The sequence below is a fragment of the Lethenteron reissneri genome, unplaced genomic scaffold, assembly GCF_015708825.2.
Source record: "Lethenteron reissneri isolate LAM-NWPU_2019-01 unplaced genomic scaffold, ASM1570882v1 scaffold_115, whole genome shotgun sequence".
NCBI lineage: Eukaryota > Metazoa > Chordata > Hyperoartia > Petromyzontiformes > Petromyzontidae > Lethenteron > Lethenteron reissneri.
The window spans coordinates 695432-719558 of record NW_026890838.1 but is presented as its reverse complement, the minus strand read 5'-3'; the positions used below and the strand labels follow the sequence as shown (position 1 = coordinate 719558).

General features: G+C 53.5%; 3 protein-coding genes across 3 annotated transcripts in view; 1 reads left to right on the top strand and 2 right to left on the bottom strand.

The window, feature by feature from the left end:
* LOC133361624 (zinc finger protein 664-like) overlaps positions 1 to 24127 on the bottom strand; it is a 346361-nt gene that overhangs the window by 69903 nt on the left and 252331 nt on the right. The gene's annotated exons all lie outside the window — the stretch shown is intronic.
* LOC133361583 (uncharacterized) overlaps positions 1389 to 24127 on the bottom strand; it is a 35988-nt gene continuing 13249 nt past the window's right edge. Inside the window, 4 exon segments of the mRNA XM_061580507.1 lie at positions 1389 to 1430; positions 1739 to 2386; positions 3549 to 3665; positions 3667 to 4419. Of these exon segments, the coding sequence (XP_061436491.1) occupies positions 1389 to 1430; positions 1739 to 2386; positions 3549 to 3665; positions 3667 to 4419 (1560 nt within the window).
* Positions 16870 to 24127, top strand: part of LOC133361596 (oocyte zinc finger protein XlCOF6-like) — a 61968-nt gene continuing 54710 nt past the window's right edge. Inside the window, exon 1 of the mRNA XM_061580533.1 lies at positions 16870 to 16926. The gene's annotated coding sequence lies outside the window, so the exon portion shown is untranslated. The remainder of the gene's footprint in view (positions 16927 to 24127) is intronic.

The window sequence follows — 24127 nt, the reverse complement described above, 5'->3', positions numbered from 1 at the left end:
ACTCTTGTGCCGCTCTGCGCAGCGCTCGCCGCCTGCTGGCCGCTCACGTTATGATCGCGCACCTGGGGTACGCCGATTACGCACGCCGCGAGCTTACGCATACACAGTACCACACGCGTTCACACTTATAATACGAGATCACACGAGGCCACGATCAGATGTTAATGATTTATTGTCTGCTACCCGGGACTGGTTGTTGAGTCAGTATGAATTGACGAGGCTGCCTACTCTACTATCCCGAGACCTATTCCCTATTTATCGTTCACGAAATACTTTTACCTCCTTACTCACGGTTTGAGGCACTCGACGTTCCATGGATTTTCCTCGCTGCTTGCCTCGACACGTCGCACGGATGTCCGGAGGGCAGAGCTGGGGGCCGTCTTGTACGCTGGCTTCTCGGAGTAAGAGAGAGCTCTACCTCGCTACGCTCCCTTTTATCCCAATTCCCGGACTCAGGCCCCTACCCCCTTCCCACGTACCGTGGGCCTTCGATATGCTAATCGGATGTTCCGCAAGTTAATTCCTTTCTCACGCATGCCTTTGTTATTGCAGATTATGCGGCGGCGTCCATTACAAAGGTGCGCCGTGGGAATTTGTGCACGGCTGCCCGCGTGACCCTGCTCTCCCGATTATTTATACTAACAGCCTTATCCTTTAACTCCCCTAACAATGGTGCCTGCGTGCCCGAGCGTAATTATGCCGTCCCTCCGCTGCCTGTGCGGGGGTGTCTGATTATGCAGTTCAGATGCGCTGCGTGTTTTCTAATGATGCTCCTCCATCACAATGCTTATTCCCTCTGCCTGCCCCGTCGATACTGGCGTGTGTGGGGTGTGTGGGATGCGTTTCACCCGCGGTGGCCGAGTGGCCCCTCGCTGCGACCTTGCAATCTTAAGGCCGGTCGCAGCGCCGCGGTGCAAAGTAGCGTCGGGGGAGGTCGTCCAATTCCCTAGTCGCCGGAAACCGTGAAAGTTTAATCCCGATAAGGGCTTCTCGGATAAAAACCGGTCGGCCAGGTGACCTCCCCTCGGAGCTCTATGGGGGGGGGGGGAAATGCGTGCGGGTGTGTTCATGTGAGGTGAGGTGAGGGGGACGCGGGGTCGGCTCCGTCGCTTGGTAGTGGCGAGGTCGTAGCTGGGGCGCCTGCTGAACGGCTTCGTGGCGGCGGCATCACATAGCCCCCCGAGGTGCTGGTCCCCGTCTCGGGTTGACTGGAGCACCTTGCTTGAGCCGCGCCCACGAGGAAACGCTGCGGGGTCCGGGGGGTCCGTCCGGACCTCGTGGCTGGTCTCGGGGCGGGTGGCGTCGTCCTCTGCAGCTCCTGCGGCGGCCTCCTCCTCCACTCCAGCGGCTCTCCCTGTCCCTCGGTACCTGCGGGCTGGGGTACAAACTCAGAAGCGGATGGGTTTAGGGGCCGTCGTCCGCGCCGTCCCCTGGCGGGGTCGGGGCGCCTCGGGACTGGGGGTCCGGCGGGGCCCATGTAGTGCGCGAGGCCCTCGAGCCCGGGTGGGGTGGGGGTCCCGTGGGTCCGCGGTACTCTGGCGGCGGGGATCTCCTCCGCCGGAGCTGCTTTCCATGATTTTAAACGGCGGACGTTGACCACCGTTTCGCGTCCTCTCTCTCCACCTTGGATCAATACCGTCCAGGGGGAGATTTGCCGCACCACGGTCCACGGTCCCCGCCAGTAGGTCGTCAGCTTCCCCACCTGTCCGGTCCCGACGCGAGGGGTGTGTAGCCATACCTTTTCGCCTGTCGAGAAGAGGGGGGGCTCCATGCGGGGGCGGGTGCTCTGCTGCTGTCGCCGATGCGCAGCCTCCCCGTGCGGGTAGGCCCGGCCCCGGACCCCTCGTAGGGTCTCCATCAGGTGCTCGACGGGGCGGCTCCCTTCCTCCGTTTGGGGTGGGGGAACGCCGAACAGCAGATCTGCGGGTAAACGAGACTCACGACCAAACATCATTAGGAACGGGGTTTGTCCCGTCGATGTGTGCACGGTGGTGGCGTAAGCAAAAAGGGCGTAGGGGAGGTATTCGTCCCAATCCCGTTGATTTGCGGCCGCCATACGTTTGAGTTTCCCCGCTAGGGTCTGATTCATGCGTTCTACCATACCGTTCGCTTGGGGGTGGTACGCTGTGGTTCGGTCTTTCTGGATTCCGAATTCTCGGCACAGTGCCTGGAACAGCTCGGCCTCGAACTCACTACCCTGGTCGGTGAGGACTCGTTCTGGGATCCCGTGCTTCAGTACGTAATGTTCCACAAATGCCCGGGCCACCATCAAGGCCGTTTTATCAGGGATGGCCACTGCTACGGGGTAGCGGGTGAAATACTCTACTGCGACTAGGATATACCGGTTGCCTCGATGGGATCGCGGGAATGGCCCCTGTAGATCGATCCCGACCAGCTGATTCGTGCGGCTGACGCGGAACGGCCTTAGGGGTACCTGGTATCGTGCCGGTTTTGGCCCGCACTGCTGACAGGCGCGGCAGCCCTGTACCCAGGCCGCCACGTCTTGTGCCAATTTGGGCCAGAGATACTGGCGACGCAGGGTCTCTCGCGTGCATCGTTCCCCATCGTGGCCCCCGAGTGGGTGGTCATGCACCAGCCGTAGCAGCTGGGGTCGCACCTGGGCAGGAACACAGATGCACCCCGGCTGGCCGGCCTCGGTTAACTCCCGTACCACTCCATTCTGCACACACAACCGGGCAAACAAACCGCTCCAGGGTCCTGGTAGGGCACTCTTTTCCTCCCGCAGTGCCGCCTCCACTGCCGCCAGATCCGGATCTCGCTGCTGGGTCTGTCTCAGCTGCTCGTCGTTTAGGCCCGGGAAGGCGCAGCCGACGTCCTCCTGGATCCGTCCGATCGGGTCCCGAGCCGCGGGTCCCGCGCTTACCGGGCGGTCGACGGGATCCTCGGTGCCACCTGTGAGGATCTCTGTGGCGCACACTGCACTCTCTCTCGCTGGGGGGGGGGGGGGGGTCAGTGGCCGCGGCCTCTCGGGGGTCCGTTGCCTGCCGGCAGCGTCCCCCCGTGAAACACGGGTAGGCCTCCTCCGCCCTTGTCTCGGCGTACACCGTGGGTCGCCTCGACAAGGCGTCCGCGTTTGCATGCGTCCGGCCAGCCCGATACTCGATTTGCAGGTTGTACTCCTGCAACTGCGCCAACCACCGGGCCATCTGCCCCCGCGGCTCCTTGAATGTAAGAAGGAACTGCAGAGCATAATGGTCAGTGCGTACGCGACATCTCCTGCCGTACAAATACGGCCGGAACTGTTTGCACGCGAAAATCACGGCGTACAACTCTTGGCGGGTCACGCAATAGTTTAGCTCGGCCCCACTCAAGGTCCGGCTGGCGTACGCGATGACTCGTTCCGTCCCATCCTGTACCTGTGACAACACCGCGCCCAGCCCGCTGCTGCAGGCGTCGGTGTCCAAAATGAAATCGGTGGTAAAATCGGGGAAAGCGAGGGTGGGGGCGTGGGTGAGGTGATCTTTGAGAGTGGTGAAGGCCGTCTGGCAGGCCCCCGTCCACTGATAGGGGTGCTTAGGGGAGGTGAATTGGGTGAGAGGGCGTGCGATCTTGCTGAATCCCTTTACAAATCGACGATAATAGGTGGCGAGCCCCAAAAATGATCTGATCTCCGTCAGATTCCTTGGCCGTGGCCATTCCACTACGGCTGCGTACCTTCTCCGGATCGGTGCGCACGCCTGCCTCGCTGACGTGATGCCCTAGGTACCCCACCTCGCGTTGTGCGATGTAACACTTACGTGGCTTGAGCTTGAGATGAGCCGCTCGCAGACGCTTGAATACCTCTCGTAACCTGGACCAATGCTCAGACAAAAATCTACTGAACACTATCACATCGTCCAAGTAAATCAGGCACTGTTCCCATTGCAAGCCCCGCATCACCAACTCCATCAGCCGCTGGAACGTCGCGGGCGCATTGGTGAGTCCGAACGGGAGTACTCGAAACTCGAATAGCCCCATCGGGGTGGTGAATGCGGTTTTTGGTCGATCCTCCTCCGCCATCTCCACCTGCCAGTACCCGGACGCGAGATCGAGAGTGGAAAAATATCGCGCTCCGGCGAGGCTGTCAAAAGTGTCGTCGATGCGGGGTATGGGGAAGGCGTCGCCGAGCGTGACTGCGTTCTGTTTATGATAATCGACGCAGAACCGGGTTGACCCATCCTTTTTCGTTACTAGTACCACCGGGGCTGACCAGGGGCTCGCCGAGGGCTGAATTATGTTATCGCAAAGCATGTCCCCAACCGCCTCTTTGATCTGGGCGCGTTCGGGTGCGCCCACTCGGTACGCAGGGAGTTTGATGGGTCGGGCTGCACCGGTGTCAATTTGGTGCTTAACAAGGTCGGTCCGACCCACGTCCGAGTCGTGTTCGCTGAACACATCGGCATACTCCCGCAGTAACTCGCGCAGCCGATCGGCCTCTCCCTTAGGTAAATCCGCCCATGGTACATGTGTAATGCGGTTGTAAACGGCCCTTCGGAGGTGCCGTCAGGGGGGGAGGAGTTAGGTCACGTGGGGGGAGAGGGGTTGAGTATAGAAGGAGGGGAACCGGAAGAGCAAGGGGAGTGACGGGGAACCAGGAACGGAGGAAGGCCACGTAGGGCGAAGCGGGGTGTGGCGAGATCGCCACGAACACGGGGAGCAACGAGGATCGGCACCGTAGGCCAGCGGTGACCGACCCGAGGCAGCAGGAAGGGCTGCAGTCAGCAGCGGGGCTGCAGAGACCAAGAGTGGGCAGCGGGTCTGCATACAGTAGCAGCCGGAGGGTCTGCACATAAGAGTGGCAGCGGGAGTCTGCAAGGGTAGCAGCGAGTCTGCAGGGAAGAGGGGAGTAGATGAAGCAGAGAGTCGGAGGGAAGAAGAAGCTACAATAACAGTGAATAGCCGGGGGCTACAAATACAGGAGTTATAACAGAGTGCCGTGTGGGTAAAGACGAGAACCCGAATACAGACACGAAGACAGAAAGAAGTGTTCGAGTCCTTTTATTACACTGGAGTCAGAAGTGAAACGGCATGGCGAAACAACTGAGGAAAAAGAATATCCCATCTCCGGCGTCGGCTTCATCATCGGACGACGACGAGCTTCCTCCTGAGGTCGGCTTCACTTCGGCGGAGGGGGAGATCCGTGAGGGCCCGGGTGTCGAGGAAGTTGCCGCTGCGTCCGCCCCGTCTGCGCTGAAGGACGAAGATGTGAGATGGACCCGAATGGCGGAGCAGCTGGCGACTCTTAAAACCGTCATCACCGAATTGTGTGACCTTGTCACGCCAAGGGCGGCGTTGGAGGGGGATGGTGGTGATCGGCAGGAGCCCGGAGTGTCTTCGATGGCGCCGCCATCGGCCACGCGGCGTGAAGACGCCATCTTGGGCGTGGCGCACCACGGAAGGCGGGAAGCCGCCATTTTGGGGCCGCCACGAGGATCGTCCGCCATCTTGGCGACACCGCGTTGCGACGCCTTGCTGAACTTGCCGCCGGAAGAGTCGGTGACGGACGGAAGCAGGCCAAGGAGCCGCAGTCGTCACCTTACAACTGTTAAGGAGTTCTCCATCGGGGGCGATTGGAGTGCGTTCGCTTGTCGATTTTTGGCGGCGGTACGAACGGCAAGGTGGACGGACGCCGAGGCGCTGGAGGTGCTTCCGACTCTCCTTGACGATGAGTCTGTTCGTTTTTTTCGCTCTATAAAAGCTGCGAAGAAGAAAACATTGCGTGGAGTGTTCGACGAAATGGCGGACGCGTACGAGCCACCGGATGACGCCCATCGCCGCTTCGTGCAGCAGCAACGCGCACCGGAGGAGTCGCCTGTAGCGTACAGGGGCGCCGTGCTGGAACTCGCTATGGCCGCTTACCCGGAGACGGAGCCTGACCTGCTGGAACCTCTCATCTTGGGGAAGATGTTGGAGTTATCCCGGGATCTGGGCATTCCTATGCCGGCGTGCGGTCACGAGAAACTCACGTCCCGGACCGCGGCCAAGTGTTTGGACGCCCAGTTCAATCTCCGCCGCTGGAAACAAGTCACGGCGTGGACGGGCGGTCCTGTCGTCGATGGGGGGGCCGTAGGGTGGGACCCTACAAAGGCCGTGTACGTGCCGGATGCGACCGGCCCAAAGGAGCTGTCGGCCGCCTCCACTCCGTGGCCGGCTCGAAGCGGGCCGGGGCCGCGGGCTCCGCCGCCGGCGCGGCCACGTCGGGACGGGGTGCCTGCTGCGCGCCGACCCGACGTCGACTGTTTCCGCTGCGGCCGTCGGGGCCACTATGCCAGGGACTGCTGGGCCCGGGTTCCGGGGCCGCCCCAGCAGGAGGCCTCGACAGCGGACGCCCCAAAGAAAGACCCTCCGGCACAGGCAAGTCGGTGCGCACCAGACACCCGGCAAGGCCTGACACCTCACTCATCGCCGTTGTTGTGCGACGCGGATGTTCTAAAATATGGGAGGCCAGTATCTGCGCCTTGTCGCTCGATAACGCAGTGGCGTAAGTTGGCTCGGCGGGTTGTCGCGGCCGCTACAGGTTCGTCCACTGTACCGGGGTCGATCCAAGGGGTGGACGTGCGTATTTTGGTGGATTCCGGGGCGTCCGCGACCATTATTTCGGATGTCATATTCCATCTTTTGAACATCCCACCGGGGGCCGTGAGGCCGGCTTACGCTTCCTGCATCGCTGCGAACGGGGGTAGTATGGGCATCGTGGGACAGGTGGACGCTAATATTTCTATCGGGGGGGTCTCGGCCTCGGGCGTTGTGTTAATTTCGAGGTCCCTGGCGGTTCCTTGCTTGTTGGGCACGGATTTTTTGGCTAAGATGCCCATTCTAATTAGAATCAATGAAAATTGCATTGAACTACCAGGGGGCCGCAAATTGGCGTTTTTACAGTCCACCTGGGGGCGACCGGCTCCGGTTGCCCAGGTGCAGGCGTTATCGGAAGTTTCAGTTGATATTCCACCTGGCTCGCAGATGCTCATTCCCCTACGATACCGGAAGCCGGTTCCGGGTCGGCAGGGTGCTTGTGGAATTTTGCTGTCGCCGTCCGCCGCTGTTACGGGCGGATTGGCACTGGTGGGGGCGCAAACCATTGTCCGTCCGGATCAGCGCCCGTTTTTGCAGGTGTTAAATGCGAGTACTGAAAGCGTGTGTGTGCCGGCTGGTACCGTTGTGGCACACGCCACTACGGCGTTTACGGCTCAGAGTGACATTCCGGACGGGGGGCTGGTGGGTGGTGTTTCACACGACGGAGGGGTGGACGATCGTTGGATCGCCGAACTATGTGCGGAAAATTCGGCCCTTTCCGCTGAGCAGCGTTGTGCGATTCATAAATTATTAGCGAGCTATTCCGATGTGTTTAGCTCGGACGATTTGGACTTGGGACGCACCTCGCTGCTCTCTCATCACATCGAAACGGGGGACGCGGCCCCTATCCGCTTGAACTCGCGTCGGATGAGTCCGGCTGAGCGTGAGCACATTCGAGGGGCAGTGGAAGACATGTTGAAAGCGGATATTATATCTCCGTCTAATAGCCCGTGGGGCGCGCCTGTCGTGTTGGTTAAAAAGAAAGATGGTAAATTACGATTTTGTGTGGATTTTCGGAAGTTAAATAAAGTGTCGGTGGCAGATGCGTATCCCCTGCCGCGTATGGACGATTCTCTCGACGCCTTGTCAGGGGCTAAGTTTTTTTCAACGCTAGATCTCTCTTCGGGCTTCTGGCAGCTTCCCCTTGACGAGCCCTCGCGGGAAAAGACAGCGTTCCGTACGCCGCAGGGGTTGTTCCAATTTAACTGTCTGCCGATGGGGTTGAATGCAGCCCCTGCCACCTTTCAGAGATTGATGGAGTTGGTATTGACGGGGTTGCAGTGGGAGACATGTCTCATTTATTTAGATGATATTATTGTCTTCAGCCGCACATTTGATGAGCATTTATTGCGGTTGGAGGCCGTTTTTGCCAGAATGCGTTCTGCTAATTTGAAATTCAAGCCTAAGAAATGTCATCTACTGCAACGCTCCGTTCGATACTTGGGACATATTGTTAGTGCGGACGGGGTGGCCACGGATCCAGAGAAAACTGCGTGTGTCCAGGATTGGGCAACCCCCGCCACGGTGGGTGATGTGCGTCGGTTTTTGGGGTTCGCCTCATATTACCGGAGGTTTGTTCCGAATTTCGCTACTATCGCCAGGCCTTTGCATCTCCTTACTGGGAAGGGGCACAAATTTGTGTGGGGACCGCCGGAGGAGGCGGCGTTTCGGAGCCTGCGCGATCTACTGGCTACTGCGCCGACGTTGGATTATCCGGATTTTGAACATCCCTTCATTCTGGATACTGATGCGAGTGACACCGGGATTGGGGCGGTGTTGTCCCAGTCAAAAGGTGGTGTTGAGCGTGTGGTGGCGTACGGGAGTCGGGTTTTGTCTCCCGCGGAAACTCGTTACTGCGTCACTCGCAGGGAACTTTTGGCTATTGTGTATTTTCTCCGCCAATTTCGACCGTATCTGTACGGTCGGTCGTTTATTGTCCGAACGGACCATGCGGCCTTGCAGTACGCTCTTAAGATGGACCAGCCATCCGGACAATTGGCGAGATGGCTGGACACGTTGCAAGAATTCTCCTTCCAAATTCACCATCGGAAGGGTGTGCGTCACGCTAACGCGGACGCACTGTCCAGGTTGCCGCAACAATCCCCTTGTGCGTGTGCGTCGGGGACGCATAGGTGTGGACCGGCTCAGCCCCCCCCTCAGCCTGTCGCGCGGGCAGTGGATGTTCTCGAACCTCCGCTTACACCGGGACCGGTTGAAGGGGGACCGGCTGACGGGATTTTGCGTCTTCCAAGGTCTGTGTGGATTCGGGAGCAAATGTTGGACGATTCTTTGGTGTCGTTACGGAAACGAACGGAGAAGGCGGGTAAGGAAGTCGGTGCGGGTGGTAATTCGGAAACTGCTCTCCGAGATGGGTTACTGATGTGGAGGGAAGGGATACAGGAACACTGGCGTCTCGTTGTGCCTGCGTCATTGCGCTATGAGTTGATTAGATCTTTGCACTGTGACACACTTTTACACCTGGGGGTGCAGAAAACCCTATTGACGCTGCAACGAGACTATTATTGGCACGGCATGACGACGGATGTCGTCGGTCACGTTCGCGCGTGTCCCGATTGTGCCCGCCGTAAGCCGCCTAAACATCCATATGTTCCGCCGATACAATCGATTAAAGTATCTCGGGTTAATGAGTTGGTGGCGTTAGATATTTTGGGACCCTTTCCGCCATCAGCTAAAGGGAATAAGTATTTACTGGTGGGGGTGGAGTACCTCTCTCGCTGGCCGATGGCCTGGCCCTTGCCTGACCAGTCAGCGGCGTCTATCACGGACGCCTTTCTATTTGGGTATGTAATGGACAAAGGGGCTCCGGAGAGGCTCCTTACGGATCAGGGACGTAACTTTTCGTCTAAATTGTTGGGGGAGGTGTGTGCGGCTCTTGGAACTAAAAAGATACGGACGTCCCCCTACCACCCGCAAACGGATGGTATGGTGGAACGGTTGAATCGGACTCTGTCCGCCATGCTGTGCCATACAGTCGGGGAAAACCAATCTGATTGGGATTTGCATATCCCTGGGGTGCTTTCGGCGTATCGCATGACGCCGCACGCGGCTACTGGATACTCGCCGTTTTTCCTTATGTACGGCCGTGAGAACGTGCCGCCGATTCATGACCAGTTGGGAACCGGTGCGAGGGGGCCTGTTAAGCCTCTTCCTGAGTATATTAAGGACAACGTTCGGCGTGTCGCTGAGGCGAGGGAAAATGCCCGCATGGCTACTGCCAAGGCTCAGGCCAGGAATGAGCGGTGTGCCCGACGTTCAAAGGGGGAGTGTCCCTGGAAAAAGGGGGACCTGGCCTGGCTTCATTGCCCACAGGTGCGGCCAGGTACATCTCCTAAATTACATCGACCTTGGCAGGGTCCGGTCCGCCTCATTGAGGTTCCCAACCCACAGTCGGCGCGTGTTCAGGTTGGTGCACGGCGTTGGTTCGTGCACACGTCCCGGTTGAAGCCATACATTGCCCCACGGCCGGATGCGTCATCTCCCGAAGTTGCCTTGCCGGGGTCTGTTGCTGCCGACTCGCCCTTGCCTGTGTCTGCTGACCTTGCGAGAGCGCCTGTCGTACCCTTCACAGACAAGCCGGCCGTGACAGCGCAGGGAGGAGGACCTTCCGCTTGTGGGACGCCGACCGGAGCCGCAGAACCCACGGGACCTGCAGCTCTTCCTATCCCTCCGCGGACGCGAGTACGGGATGTTTCTGGACGCGAGCGGGACAGTGGCGGGCCTCCAATGGCGACGGAAGAACTTGCGCCCGTCGCCCCTAAAACCCTTCCACGTTCCCGCTCGGCGGGTGGGCCGCCGACCGTCCGGGACGGCCCGGCTACCCGTACTCGCTCGAAATCCCTCACGTTTCGTTAGATTGTGTTGTGTTGTGTTATTGTTATAATGTTCTTCAATGCTTCGTGTCTTTTTGCGTGTTGGCCCTTTACACCCGCATTGCTTTTCAGGTTGCAATTCAGCCGAGGTCGGCTGGATTTTCTTTAGGGGGGAGGGTGATGTAATGCGGTTGTAAACGGCCCTTCGGAGGTGCCGTCAGGGGGGGAGGAGTTAGGTCACGTGGGGGGAGAGGGGTTGAGTATAGAAGGAGGGGAACCGGAAGAGCAAGGGGAGTGACGGGGAACCAGGAACGGAGGAAGGCCACGTAGGGCGAAGCGGGGTGTGGCGAGATCGCCACGAACACGGGGAGCAACGAGGATCGGCACCGTAGGCCAGCGGTGACCGACCCGAGGCAGCAGGAAGGGCTGCAGTCAGCAGCGGGGCTGCAGAGACCAAGAGTGGGCAGCGGGTCTGCATACAGTAGCAGCCGGAGGGTCTGCACATAAGAGTGGCAGCGGGAGTCTGCAAGGGTAGCAGCGAGTCTGCAGGGAAGAGGGGAGTAGATGAAGCAGAGAGTCGGAGGGAAGAAGAAGCTACAATAACAGTGAATAGCCGGGGGCTACAAATACAGGAGTTATAACAGAGTGCCGTGTAGGTAAAGACGAGAACCCGAATAAAGACACGAAGACAGAAAGAAGTGTTCGAGTCCTTTTATTACACATGTAACGCGTCGAGCAGGGGGACGACCTCGGCTCGGGGAGTCGGGCCGACTCGCCAGGCCAGGTCCTAGTCACCCTCAGGACGACCGGGGTCCTCAGCCCAGAGTGCGAACACCGAGTCGTTAGAGTGGCGTGCGTGCAAGAGGTGTACGGTGGCTATCGGGGTGCGCCGTCGCAGTATCGCTGGGGTACTGTGGGGGTTAAACATCCGCATAAACAATCGGTCCCCATCTGCGTTTACCAACGTGGCGGATCCCACGATCCCATACCGTTTTGCCAACTCCGGGTGAGGAGTTAGCATTACCTCCCCTGATGGTCGGAGCGCGGGGTCGGTGGGGGATGTTGTCACCGGCACCAGCATCTCGGTGAGCGGCCCGATGGTGACTGCCGTCGCCAGGATAGCGACCACAGGTGTGAAGCGGGGGCGCGTCGGTTCTCGTCCCAGGAACGGTATCCGCTCGCCGTTGCTCTCCATGGTGGCGCATCGCTGGCGGGGTTGCACGTTGAGTCCCAGCTTTTCTAAGAGGTCGGTACCTGCAATACACTCGTGACACAACGCACTCGACACGTAGAACTCCTGGGTGCACACCTGGCTGCCTATGCGGACCTCTAGGGTGGCTCTCCCCAGCAACCCCATTCCGGCTCTGCTCGCCGTGTGCAGCGCGCGGTCCGGGGCCTGCAGGTGACGCACGTCGACCCCGATCGCGCTGCAGTGCGCTGCGCTCACGAGCGAGGCCACTGCCCCCGTGTCCAGCAGGATTCGGGTACGCACTCTGTTTACCTCCCCTTCCACCAGCGACGTGGCCCCCGTGATCCCCACCATCAACTCCCGTAGCCAGTCGCCAGGAGTCACCGTTTCTGTGGGCGTTGTTGCTGGAACCTGTGTGGAGATCACTCGCTCGCCATTATTCTCATTATCGTCTATTTGTATCGGGACCGCGTCGATTGCACCCCTAGTTGGTCCGCTTTCTAGGGGGCGTTGGAGTTTAACCCCCGCATCTGCCTAGCTCGGGTGATTTCAGGACAGTCTCTCACTAAATGCCCTCGGCGATCGCACATATAACATGCCCGAGGAGGGGGGGGCGGCTCCGTAGTGGGCCCCCTGCCCACACCCTCCCTCCCAATTACGCCGCTGTCCACCCTCCACCTCTAGTCGGGCTACCCTTCCAGATAACCCCCCTACCGTGGCACGTAGGTCCCCCATTTCGGATCGGATGGTCTCAACGGAGGATTGCAGTTTGGTCATATTTTTATTCGTTTCATCGCGTACCTGGGTTACCCTCTCACCATATCTCCCATACCGGCCTGTTTATCATATCTCCCATACCGGCCTGTAACCCAGCTACCCACCCCGGGGTTTTCTCGCTGGGTCTCTGGGGCTCCCTTGCCTGTCCCCTTCCTGCGATGGCGAGCTCCTCCTCCTCGTCCGAGAGTAGGCTCGCTACGGCGCACTCTCGTCCCCTCCCTCGAGGCTGCGCGCGCTCACCAGAGAGCTTCTCGCATTTACGCGCACGCTCGACAAGTATGTTAAAGGAGAAGCGTGCACCGTCTATATTTGGCTGCCACCACGGGGTGCGTGCCAAATATCGCTGGACCTTCCTGGCGGCGAGGCTCTCAATTACTTTCGCCTCGTGCTCCGGGTACGCGAGCTGGGTCAACATGCGTACGTCCTCGGCGTAATCTCGCAGATCCTCGCCGGGCTGACGGCGGCGTGCCTCTAAGGCCGCCTGCGCCTCCTCCTCGTCATAGGCGCCGAAGCGCCGTTCGAGTTCGCACATTAATTTTTCCCACTGAGTTTGTGCGCTTGCGGGCAAAGCTTCCACAAAGTCAGCTGCCCGTCCATCTAAATCTATCTCTAACTGCTGCAACGCCTCCTCATCCGACCACCCATTAACCTTTTTAGCCCCCCTGATGCTGCGGGCAAACGATTTCCATGATGGAATTCCTTTGCCCGTAAATGTGCATTTGATTTTAATCTGGGTTGGGGGGCCTCTTTCCCTTGGGGGTGCGAGGGATCGTCCCGTTTCTGACACCAATATGTGAGGGTCGCTGGCCCCCGAGATCCCTCCCTCTGTACCGCTAACGGCCGGGTTAACCTCATTACTCGCCCCCTCGCTACTAGGCGAACCGCTGTTGGGTTCTTCACCCATGGGGTGAGATACGTCGCTCGAGGATTCCCCTCCCCCGCGGGTCCGCGTAATAGGCATGGTTAATTACGTACGCGCACACCCACACACAGCTCTGCGCGGCACTCACTCAACACAGACCACTCACGTTAGGATCGCGCACCTGTATTATACACGTAGTGAACGTGCACGCACACACGCATACAGCTCCACACGCGATACCCACTCTTGCGCCGCTCTGCGCAGCGCTCGCCGCCTGCTGGCCGCTCACGTTATGATCGCGCACCTGGGGTACGCCGATTACGCACGCCGCTAGCTTACGCATACACAGTACCACACGCGTTCACACTTATAATACGAGATCACACGAGGCCACGATCAGATGTTAATGGTTTATTGTCTGCTACCCGGGACTGGTTGTTGAGTCAGTATGAATTGATGAGGCTGCCTACTCTACTATCCCGGGACCTATTCCCTATTTATCGTTCACGAAATACTTTTACCTCCTTACTCACGGTTTGAGGCACTCGACGTTCCGTGGATTTTCCTCGCTGCTTGCCTCGACACGTCGCACGGATGTCCGGAGGGCAGAGCTGGGGGCCGTCTTGGACGCTGGCTTCTCGGAGTAAGAGAGAGCTCTACCTCGCTACGCTCCCTTTTATCCCAATTCCCGGACTCAGGCCCCTACCCCCTTCCCACGTACCGTGGGCCTTCGATATGCTAATCGGATGTTCCGCAAGTTAATTCCTTTCTCACGCATGCCTTTGTTATTGCAGATTATGCGGCGGCGTCCATTACAAAGGTGCGCCGTGGGAATTTGTGCACGGCTGCCCGCGTGACCCCGCTCTCCTGATTATTTATACTAACAGCCTTATCCTTTAACTCCCCTAACAATGGTGCCTGCGTGCCCGAGCGTAATTATGCCGTCTCTCCGCTGCCTGATTATGCAGTTCAGATGCGCTGCGTGTTTTCTAATGATGCTCCTCCATCACAATGCTTATTCCCTCTGCCTGCCCCGTCGATACTGGCGTGTGTGGGGTGTGTGGGATGCGTTTCACCCGCGGTGGCCGAGTGGCCCCTCGCTGCGACCTTGCAATCTTAAGGCCGGTCGCAGCGCCGCGGTGCAAAGTAGCGTCGGGGGAGGTCGTCCAATTCCCTAGTCGCCGGAAACCGTGAAAGTTTAATCCCGATAAGGGCTTCTCGGATAAAAACCGGTCGGCCAGGTGACCTCCCCTCGGAGCTCTATGGGGGGGGGGGGGGGGGGAAATGCGTGCGGGTGTGTTCATGTGAGGTGAGATGAGGGGGACGCGGGGTCAGCTCCGTCGCTTGGTGGTGGCGAGGTCGTAGCTGGGGCGCCTGCTGAACGGCTTCGTGGCGGCGGCATCACACACCGTCTGCCTAACAGTGGATGTAAAATGTACTATTGTGTCATTTAAAACGCATAGGTCATTGCATGTTGGTGTCATTGTCAAAAGAGGGAGCGCGATGGCGAGAAGTGGGAAGCAGAGACTGCTGCGAGCACCTTTGAAGGTGGGCACGGTGCACAAAGGGATGGCCATCGCGTTACAAATATAGGACGCACAGGCACACAATACAAACTCAACACGGCTCGATTATTGAAACTCACTACTCTACGGACCGTCTGCTAAAAAAAACATTACAATCTGCGGTGTGTACAAAATTCCTAGGCACGTCATGACGGGTACTGCATTTGCTTCCAGTTGCTAAACGCGAACATTTTAAGGACGCACTCATTACACATAAAGTGCTTGCCATAACATGGGACCTCCTTTGCCAGTACCAAAATATGATAATGGATTTTTACCCTTTTTTCTGGAAACAAAACAGGTGTTAAGATGTTAAAACACCAAACTGAACCCTTTTACAAGGAATCATGTCTGCATTAACCAGAATGTATGTTTTTTTATTGCATTCTGACCACACACAGTGGACACACACACTACACATACACACAGTAGACATACACAGTGTACACACAGTAGACACACAAGTGCACACACAGTAGACATACATAGTGTACACACGGTAGTCATACACAGTGTACACACGGTAGACATACACAGTGTACACACGGTAGACATACACAGTGTACACACAGTAGTCATACAGTGTACACACAGTAGTCATACACACAGTGCACACACAGTAAACATACACACAGTGCACAGACAGTGTACACACAGTAGACATACACACAGTGCACACACAGTAGACATACACGGCGTACACACAGTAGACATATGTAGTGACGTCGCAGGATGTCAACGTGCAGTGCTGGCCCTAACAACATCGCGGACACCACAAGGGTGTGGGTGTAGTACCGGCCCTAGAGGCGCCCGGTGAGCGCTGATTGATAGTGCTAGATGGCACCACGCTTGGCGTGCAGTGCCAACCCCACAGGACAGGGTGTGTGAGTGGTGGCGGAAGGCTGAGGTACTAAAGGCCATGGCACTCTGTTTGACCCGGGAGGACACGTGACCAGTTAAGTCTACAAAGGGGCCCCAAGTGGGGGCTAGGGGTGGTCACGTGGTTGGGATCCATATCCTCCCGAGGATTCTGGAAGGTGGTGGTGGCCAAGGGCGGAGCCAGCCACGCAGCAGAGAATATTTCAATATTCCAAGACGACGACAACGATTCCCACACCAACATCCCGCATTACACTTTGCCGCCATTGGGTCCCGTGCTTTTCCTCATGTGATCCTGTTAACGCTTGTCCCATCAATCATCATGAGTATGTCCATTAGTAATCACGGTCCAGGGGAACCATACTGTCCCTCTATCGCTCCGTATTGTCTTTACATCACCCCCCCCCCTCTCTTAAAAAAATAGCCATCCCCGGCTAACACATTTTTAACCCAACTTATCTTAGGCCGAATCAAACATTTAAGGCAATGTATAACCATTGTTCTAGGACCGAAAAGGAACAACTTACTCGTTAGAAGATACAATGCGGACAACCACAACCAAACCAACAACAATGCCAAATCCAAACAACGCACGCAACGCAACCCCCACAATCAGCATGCCTACAAGGAGATGTCTTAATGTCTGCCCCCCCCCCCCCAGGTTCATGACGCCGTTTATGGACGGCCCCACACACTGTATACAGTTTGTACACACATTTATACACAGTTTGTAGACACACACTCTATACACATACTCTTTGGTTCTTTCGCTAAAGTCACGTAGGTAGAAATAAAATAAATCACGATGTTTCGAACGCAACACAAGCGCCCGTCTTCAGGTAAAAATCGCGACAACTACGAGCAGCAGACATCGTAGCTGTCGTGCTTGTGTTGCGTTCGAAACGTCGTGATCGATTTCATTTCTACCTACGTGACTTTACCGAAAGAACCAAAGAGTATGGATTCCTGCAGTCACGAAAGCTTCAAATCAAGTGTATACACAGGTTGTACACACAATGTTAACGTTGTTGAGCTCACGCACCCAAATGGTCAATGTTCAATAAAGGGATCATTGGAATAGGAATCTTAATAACCTTAAATTCTAACCCCGCTATCTGACGTCACCACTGCATTACCTCATCGGCGCGAGGGGGGGTGTACTCACTAGTGACGTCATGTCACCTGCTGCCGCATGACGTCACGAAACACCAGGAAGCTGCCGATCTCCGCTCGCGCTCACTGAGATCCGTGGTGAGAAGTTCACATCGTGGTTGTTGTCGTGGTTGTTGTTGTTTACCCAGGTAGAGCCTCGCTCCTCTCTCGTAGGGATATCAATTGAGTCGCAGCGAGTATGGAATCGATGTCCAGGTTGGAACATTACAATGCGGGGCCTAGCCATGCGGAGCCTTGCCTCCTGCCCTCGCCTGATTACATTTGCTTTAATTCTCTGCTTGATCTTGATTTTAAGCTTTCGTGACTGCAGGAATCCATACTATTTGGTTCTTTCGGTAAAGTCACGTAGGTAGAAATAAAATCAAACAAATCGCGACGTTTCGAATGCAACGCAAGCGATCTTCATCAGGTGGGACAACCACAGCAAGAAAATGCTGAAGTCGGATAAAGAGCTGCCGTGGCAAGAGGTTTTATAGGTAAGAGAGGTGGGAGGAGGCAAGGGGGGCGAGAGAGAGGGGGGGGCTGTGGGGTAGGGGGCTGTGGGGTAGGGGGCTGTGGGGTAGGGGGCTGTGGGGTAGGGGGCTGTGGGGTAGGGGGCTGTGGGGTAGGGGGCCGCGTGAGCGCTCGGGGAAGAGGACGTGAAGATGGGGTGGTGGGGGGGGCGTGGGTGGGGCTTTCAGTAAATTGGCAGGTAATGATGGAAACAACAAAAACAACAAGTTAAGGCATTACCTGGTTGATAACATCCTTCCAATGATTGTTCAATTTGCCTCACGTCCTCTATCTGTTCTTCCACCACCTTACCACTTCTAGCCCCGCCAAGAGTACTCATCAATTCCATACACCCATCTATCAAATTCACCATGGAATTGGAAAAGGATGGCAAGCGACCATTCCTGGATGTTTTGATTGAGAAGAGACCTGCTGGCTCGTTGGGGCACTCTGTCTTCAGGAAAGCCACCCACACGGATGCCTATCTAAAGCCTGACTCCCACCACCATCCAGCCTAGAAGAATTCCCTCATAAAAAAAACACTACACCATAGGGGCCCGTTTCATCTCCGACCAGCATAACCTAGCCAGTGAGCTGGCGCACGTACACCAAGCCCTCAGGATGAACGGATATTCTGACCTACAATCCGCAAAGGGGGTTCATCATTGGGTCTTTCCCCCTTTTCAAAGGAGCTCTCCAGCTACGTTTGTTTTTGACTCATTTTGGCTATGGTTAGAGCTTGTGGGCTTTCCAAAACTGTGACTGAGACATGTGCGCAGTGCGGAAAAGAGGCATGGATGGAAGTGGTAAATAAAATAATGGGCGGGCCACGCGTGGACTCGCTGCTCACCTGATATGCTGCCTGGTTCCTAACAGGCCACGGACCGGTACCGGTCTGCGGCCCGGGGGTTGGGGACCCCTGGGTTAGATCGTCTAAATATATAAAGGTGTCGTTAAACCCGCCACCACCCGACACAGCCAACTAGTAAGGGTTGTCACATAAACAGAACGTGGCCAATTCGTCACTAGTACAGCACTACACCGGTTGTGCGTTGGAGAGCCAAGCCACAACATTTACAATCTGAGTACGACGTTTCGCCAGTAATTATAACCAGCTTCATTAGGCGACAGCCAAATGTTGTGGCTTGGCTCTGTGGGAATATAAATCGGCTCGCTGGGATTATAGCTCAGAACGCTAACCGTTGGACTACCGCTCCCCATTCAAGCACAAACATCTAAAGTATAGTATTTATTCAGTACTAGCTAAGTTACCCGGCTTTGCACAGGTATCAGTAATCAAACATTAATAGTAATGTCTTGCCATATTGGCTTTGTTAGAATAATTGATTTCTGAGTCGGTAAATGTGTGTTTTTGTAACGAGTTTTCGGTTGTGTTATACAATCGCAGGGCTTGTTTGTTTCATTATAAAGGCAGCTTTTAAATCCGTTTCCCTAGGAGAGCTTCAGGATAGACAATGTTGGATGTGTTTTTTCCATCTGATAGGTTTAATCGAATGAAGCTTCAATTTTGGCATGCTAATCGATAGCAAATTGGTGGAAGAGCTCTTTGCATCTCAAGAAGAGAGTTAAGCTGACGTTTCATACCATGATCCTGAAGGCAAAGAAGTCCATGGCGGAAATCTTTTGTTTTGGCAAACCTGTTGCTGGGTCACTTTGGCAAAGTAGGAAATTGTAGCCATCATCACCTTGCCAGAAAATCTTTAGACATTAAACAGCATCATAGGATCGGTGTGTTTCATTTTTATGTAGGGTATTGTTCCTCAGTTGCAAGACGATGCCTCGAGTGAAATGTTGTTCAGCTGTCAGAATGACAGCGACGTCAGATGTTGTGAGTGCATTTAAGCGGCACTCATGTTGACCATGAGGACTTTAGTCGGCATGAATGACAACATTGTATTCTGAAGTCATCTTCTCCGTGGCACACTTGAAACTGTGAACATAAAGAGTTTTCCTTAGGGCATGTTTTGCCACAGCAATATGACTTGTAGGATGTTTTGCCATCTTGTGGGTTTAATTTAATGAAGCTTAAATTTTAGCATACATGTCGACAGAAAATTAGTGGAAGAGCTTTTTGCATCTCAAGAAGAGATTAAAGCTGCAGTTTCGTACCATGATCCTGAAGGCAAAGACGTCCATGGCGGAAATCTTATTTTGTTTTGGCAAGTCTGTTGCTGGGTCAGTTTGGCGGAGTAGGAAACGGTAACCATCATCTTGCAGGATTTGCATCTTGGTGTTGACATTTTAGCAATGCTGGTGAGTCTGTCTAGTATTGTCAGACAAGCAAGTAGATCTGTGAGAACAAATATAGCAGTGCAGTGGAGACACTTATGTTATGGTGAGTGCGTGGAATTGTAGTAGATGAAATGTCAAAACGTGTTTTCATGTGTGGCAAACCGGACGTAGTGAGAATGCCCCGGGATTTAACACATGGCAAGAGAAAGTGAGGGGGGGAGGTGAGGAGCGGGGGGGGGGTGTGCAGGTGGTACAGGTGTTGAAGGTGAGCAGGTAAGCTAAAAATAGCGCGAAAAACACTAACTCCCCCGTGAGTACACATGGAAAGTTTGGGGTGTGTTGGCGCAATTTGGTTCACAAAAAAATTTACACAAGCGCAAAGTCTGCTTTATCTTAATAGATTTATACACGTTTTTTGTCTTGGAATTTTTTTTGGAAACGGGTTCTCCGTGTTTATTTCAATTGTTTAGTTTATTTGGAATACAGTACAGTACTTAATTCAATTGTGATGTTGTAAATTTTAATTCACGTTTACCGAACGCCATTACTTAGGTAAGGCTTAAGTATTGAATATCGCGCTTTTTGCTTTCGTGCGGCAATTTCCCAGAAGGTAACCTCCGCGATATGCAAGGGTCCGCTGTATTTTCTGTCTATTGACTACAGCAGAGGCTTACGGATTTTCAACAGAAACTTGATCTCTGCATTCTTGATTTAATTAAGGCCGAAAGTACCATAAAGAGGCTTGGGGCTTTGGGTTGTTATTTGTTTTCAAATCTATCTCTCTGTTCACATTATTTGAGGATTCGTATGATTTTCGGCAGAACGGTCTAATGCTGCATGACCAGGAGTGCGAGCGATTACCTGTTCAACATGGCTTGTGACATAAATTCACTCTGGCCCCATGCATTACATTACATAGTATCTTCAATAACTATGTAGTTTGAGATGCTCCCAATGGTCATAATACAACCATTGCATTTGTTACGGTTACAATGATATGCTAATCGATACCTGGTTAAAGTTAAAGGATTGTTCCCTGCTGGTCAACCATGTTATATCTGCTGATGATTTGGTAATGGCTTTTCAGTGAGATGGAATTATGGAATCTTGTTCTGTGCCATCATGAAATGGGGCCTTGCAAATGTTCTACAGAAATAAATCACCTGCCTGGGAATTTCATGTCATACAACACTGCAACTGCTCAACTCTGCATGAATAAACAGGCAGTTCTACAAGTGTTGGAGGAGCTCCCATACCTGGTTAATGTATTCACGACCAGCTCTGGTTTGAGAGCCAAAGCCTCACTTCAAATTAGTCGAGCAGCATTCTTTCATTAGACTGTAACACTGTGTGGAAGTCTTCTTGGTTCTTTCGGTAAAGTCACGTAGAAGGGAAGTAATACAATAATAAAAATAAAACATAATAAAACAATTCTCACGACGTTTCGGCCACAACGCAAGCAGCCGTCCTCAGGTGAAGAATGAGACAATGCCAAGCTAGGAGCTTATATATAATCTGCGTTGGAGGTGGAAGAAAGAGCGCCTTAACAAAAGAATGTGCATATGAAGAGGAATTTAGCATATACATGGAAAATGCGTAGGAGGTGGGCGGGGGGGTTTCAAAGTCATATTATGCCCATGCATTATGCAGGATCAACAGCACCAAGGGGGGGTGCAGGGATTAGCAGTAACAAAGGAAAGGAATGTTAATGATATGTAGCTGCAGTTACTCAACAACCACGTAGAAAACTAAAGTATAAACTACATAAAAAACTAAAGTATAAATTGCATAGCACCATCAGTATACTTACTATACTCTACACTAAGCTGAGTTACTAACAGCAAGTAATACATTACAATTCAACGTCGTAAAAATTATATAATATGCTTCCATCTAAACTTTATTCTATTGTATCACACGAGCATATACCGTACTATATACTGCCAACATTAAATTATATACTGTATTGCTGTAAACCAACCTATACCTTATACATTTAATATAACACTATGTATTATTCTACCCACCCTAATGTGTGTCGAAATGGTTTATTACGTCCTTCCAATGATTGCTAAGCCAGAATCCATCTTCTCGGTTAAAATTGTCTCTGTGTTTGTATATGTGGATCGCCTCATGAACGAATCTCGCATGATAGCCAGATGGCTTGCAGAGAACCTCTGTCTTGGAGAAGTCAATATCATGTGAGCCCACTGAGTTGTAACAGTGATCTGCCACGGCTGAGGTGTTTGTCCTACCGTGTTTCAGGTCAGCTTTATGTTCACGGATGCGGTCCGAGACATGTCGTTTGGTTTCCCCAATGTAACTGCTACCACAGAGGCAACTTAGTTTGTAGACGCCAGGGTACTGTATGTCTGGAACCACATCTTTTACAGACGGTACCAGATCACGGATTTTATGTACTGTGTTGAATCGGACCTGGATCTTGTGTTTAATCAGGATTTTGGAGATCTTTTTTGTGACCCCAGCAATGTAGGGTAAGGTGATGGTCTTGAAAGGCTCCTCAACAGGATCCTTCTTGATGGTTGGAGTGATGGCTTTGCGGATTGTGTAGTCGGAGTAACCATTAGTCTTAAGAGCTTGGTAGCAGTTACATTGGGGAAACCAAACGACATGTCTCGGACCGCATCCGTGAACATAAAGCTGACCTGAAACACGGTAGGACAAAACCTCAGCCGTGGCAGATCACTGTTACAACTCAGTGGGCTCACATGATATTGACTTCTCCAAGACAGAGGTTCTCTGCAAGCCATCTGGCTATCATGAGAGATTCGTTCATGAGGCGATCCACATATACAAACACAGAGACAATTTTAACCGAGAAGATGGATTCTGGCTTAGCAATCATTGGAAGGACGTAATAAACCATTTCGACACACATTAGGGTGGGTAGAATAATACATAGTGTTATATTAAATGTATAAGGTTTACAGCAATGGTTTACAGCAATACAGTATATAATTTAATGTTGGCAGTATATAGTACGGTATATGCTCGTGTGATACAATAGAATAAAGTTTAGATGGAAGCATATTATATAATTTTTACGACGTTGAATTGTAATGTATTACTTGCTGTTAGGGACTCAGTTTAGTGTAGAGTATAGTAAGTATACTGATGGTGCTATGCAATTTATACTTTAGTTTTTTAGGTAGTTTATACTTTAGTTTTCTACGTGGTTGTTGAGTAACTGCAGCTACATATCATTAACATTCCTTTCCTTTGTTACTGCTAATCCCTGCACCCCCCCTTGGTGCTGTTGATCCTGCATAATGCATGGGCATAATATGACTTTGAAACCCCCCCGCCCACCTCCTACGCATTTTCCATGTATATGCTAAATTCCTTTTCATATGCACATTCTTTTGTTAAGGCGCTCTTTTTTCCACCTCCAACGCAGCTTATATATAAGCTCCTAGCTTGGCATTGTCTCATTCTTCACCTGAGGACGGCTGCTTGCGTTGTGGCCGAAACGTCGTGAGAATTGTTTTATTATGTTTTATTTTTATTATTTTATTACTTCCCTTCTACGTGACTTTACCGAAAGAACCAAGTTGATGAATCCCTGCAGTCACGAAAGCTTTAAATCGAAACTATGTGGAAGGTGCCTGGACTTTTGCTCCATACAAAGCTTTGAGTGTTCATCACCAAGGTCTAGTCCGTCTGAGACCATCCCTCTCTCTGCCATACTGGCATCGCACCCGCCCCTCACCCTTCATCATCTTGCTGATGTTCCACACACAGAATGGCACCACTTAGCCAATTCGAGTTGGCCTGACTGAGTTACGTGGGTCACGCGGCCACGAGGCGCTTGTTGGTGAACACAACCCCTGGGCCTGGCTCTAGGGGTGATATCAATATAGAATATCAGTAAGGATGCTCCCCAATAGACTCCCCCTGGAACTCTACCAGACACGTCTCAATGGGCGAAGACCCCGGGGCTGGCTCAAGACTATGTCGCTCGGCTGGCCTGGGGACGCTTGGGAATTCCCCAGGATGAGCTAGAGTCTGTCGCCAGGGAAAGGGAAACCTGGACCACCCTCCTCAGCATGCTGCCACCACGACCCTCACCAGGACAAGTGTTTTCAGAAACTAAAAAATTAACCCGTAAAAACAAAGTTTTTCACTATAAATCCTTTATATGCGTGGCGGCTAGAGTCCTCTCGTCCTCTGGCTTGAGATGGCTGCCACCTATGGGTCAGATGATTGCTTGCCACCATTAAGCAATTGGTAATTACATGTAATATTTTTTTTCCTAAAAAGTGTAAAATTTTGGAACAAAAATTTTCACGAAAATGTATTGTCACGCACAACGAGTCTGTGTGCAAAATGTCAGCTCGATTGGATCACGGGAAGTGGGTAAAAAAACGACCGAAAGATTTGCACGGTCGTAAGCGCGCAAGCAAGTGAACTTAATATAAAGGATTTAAAAACACAGCTGTGATTCTTCTTGGCCACAGATATTACTCTGTGGATGCAAAATATGAACTTACGAGGGGTGGGTGACAGCAGCACG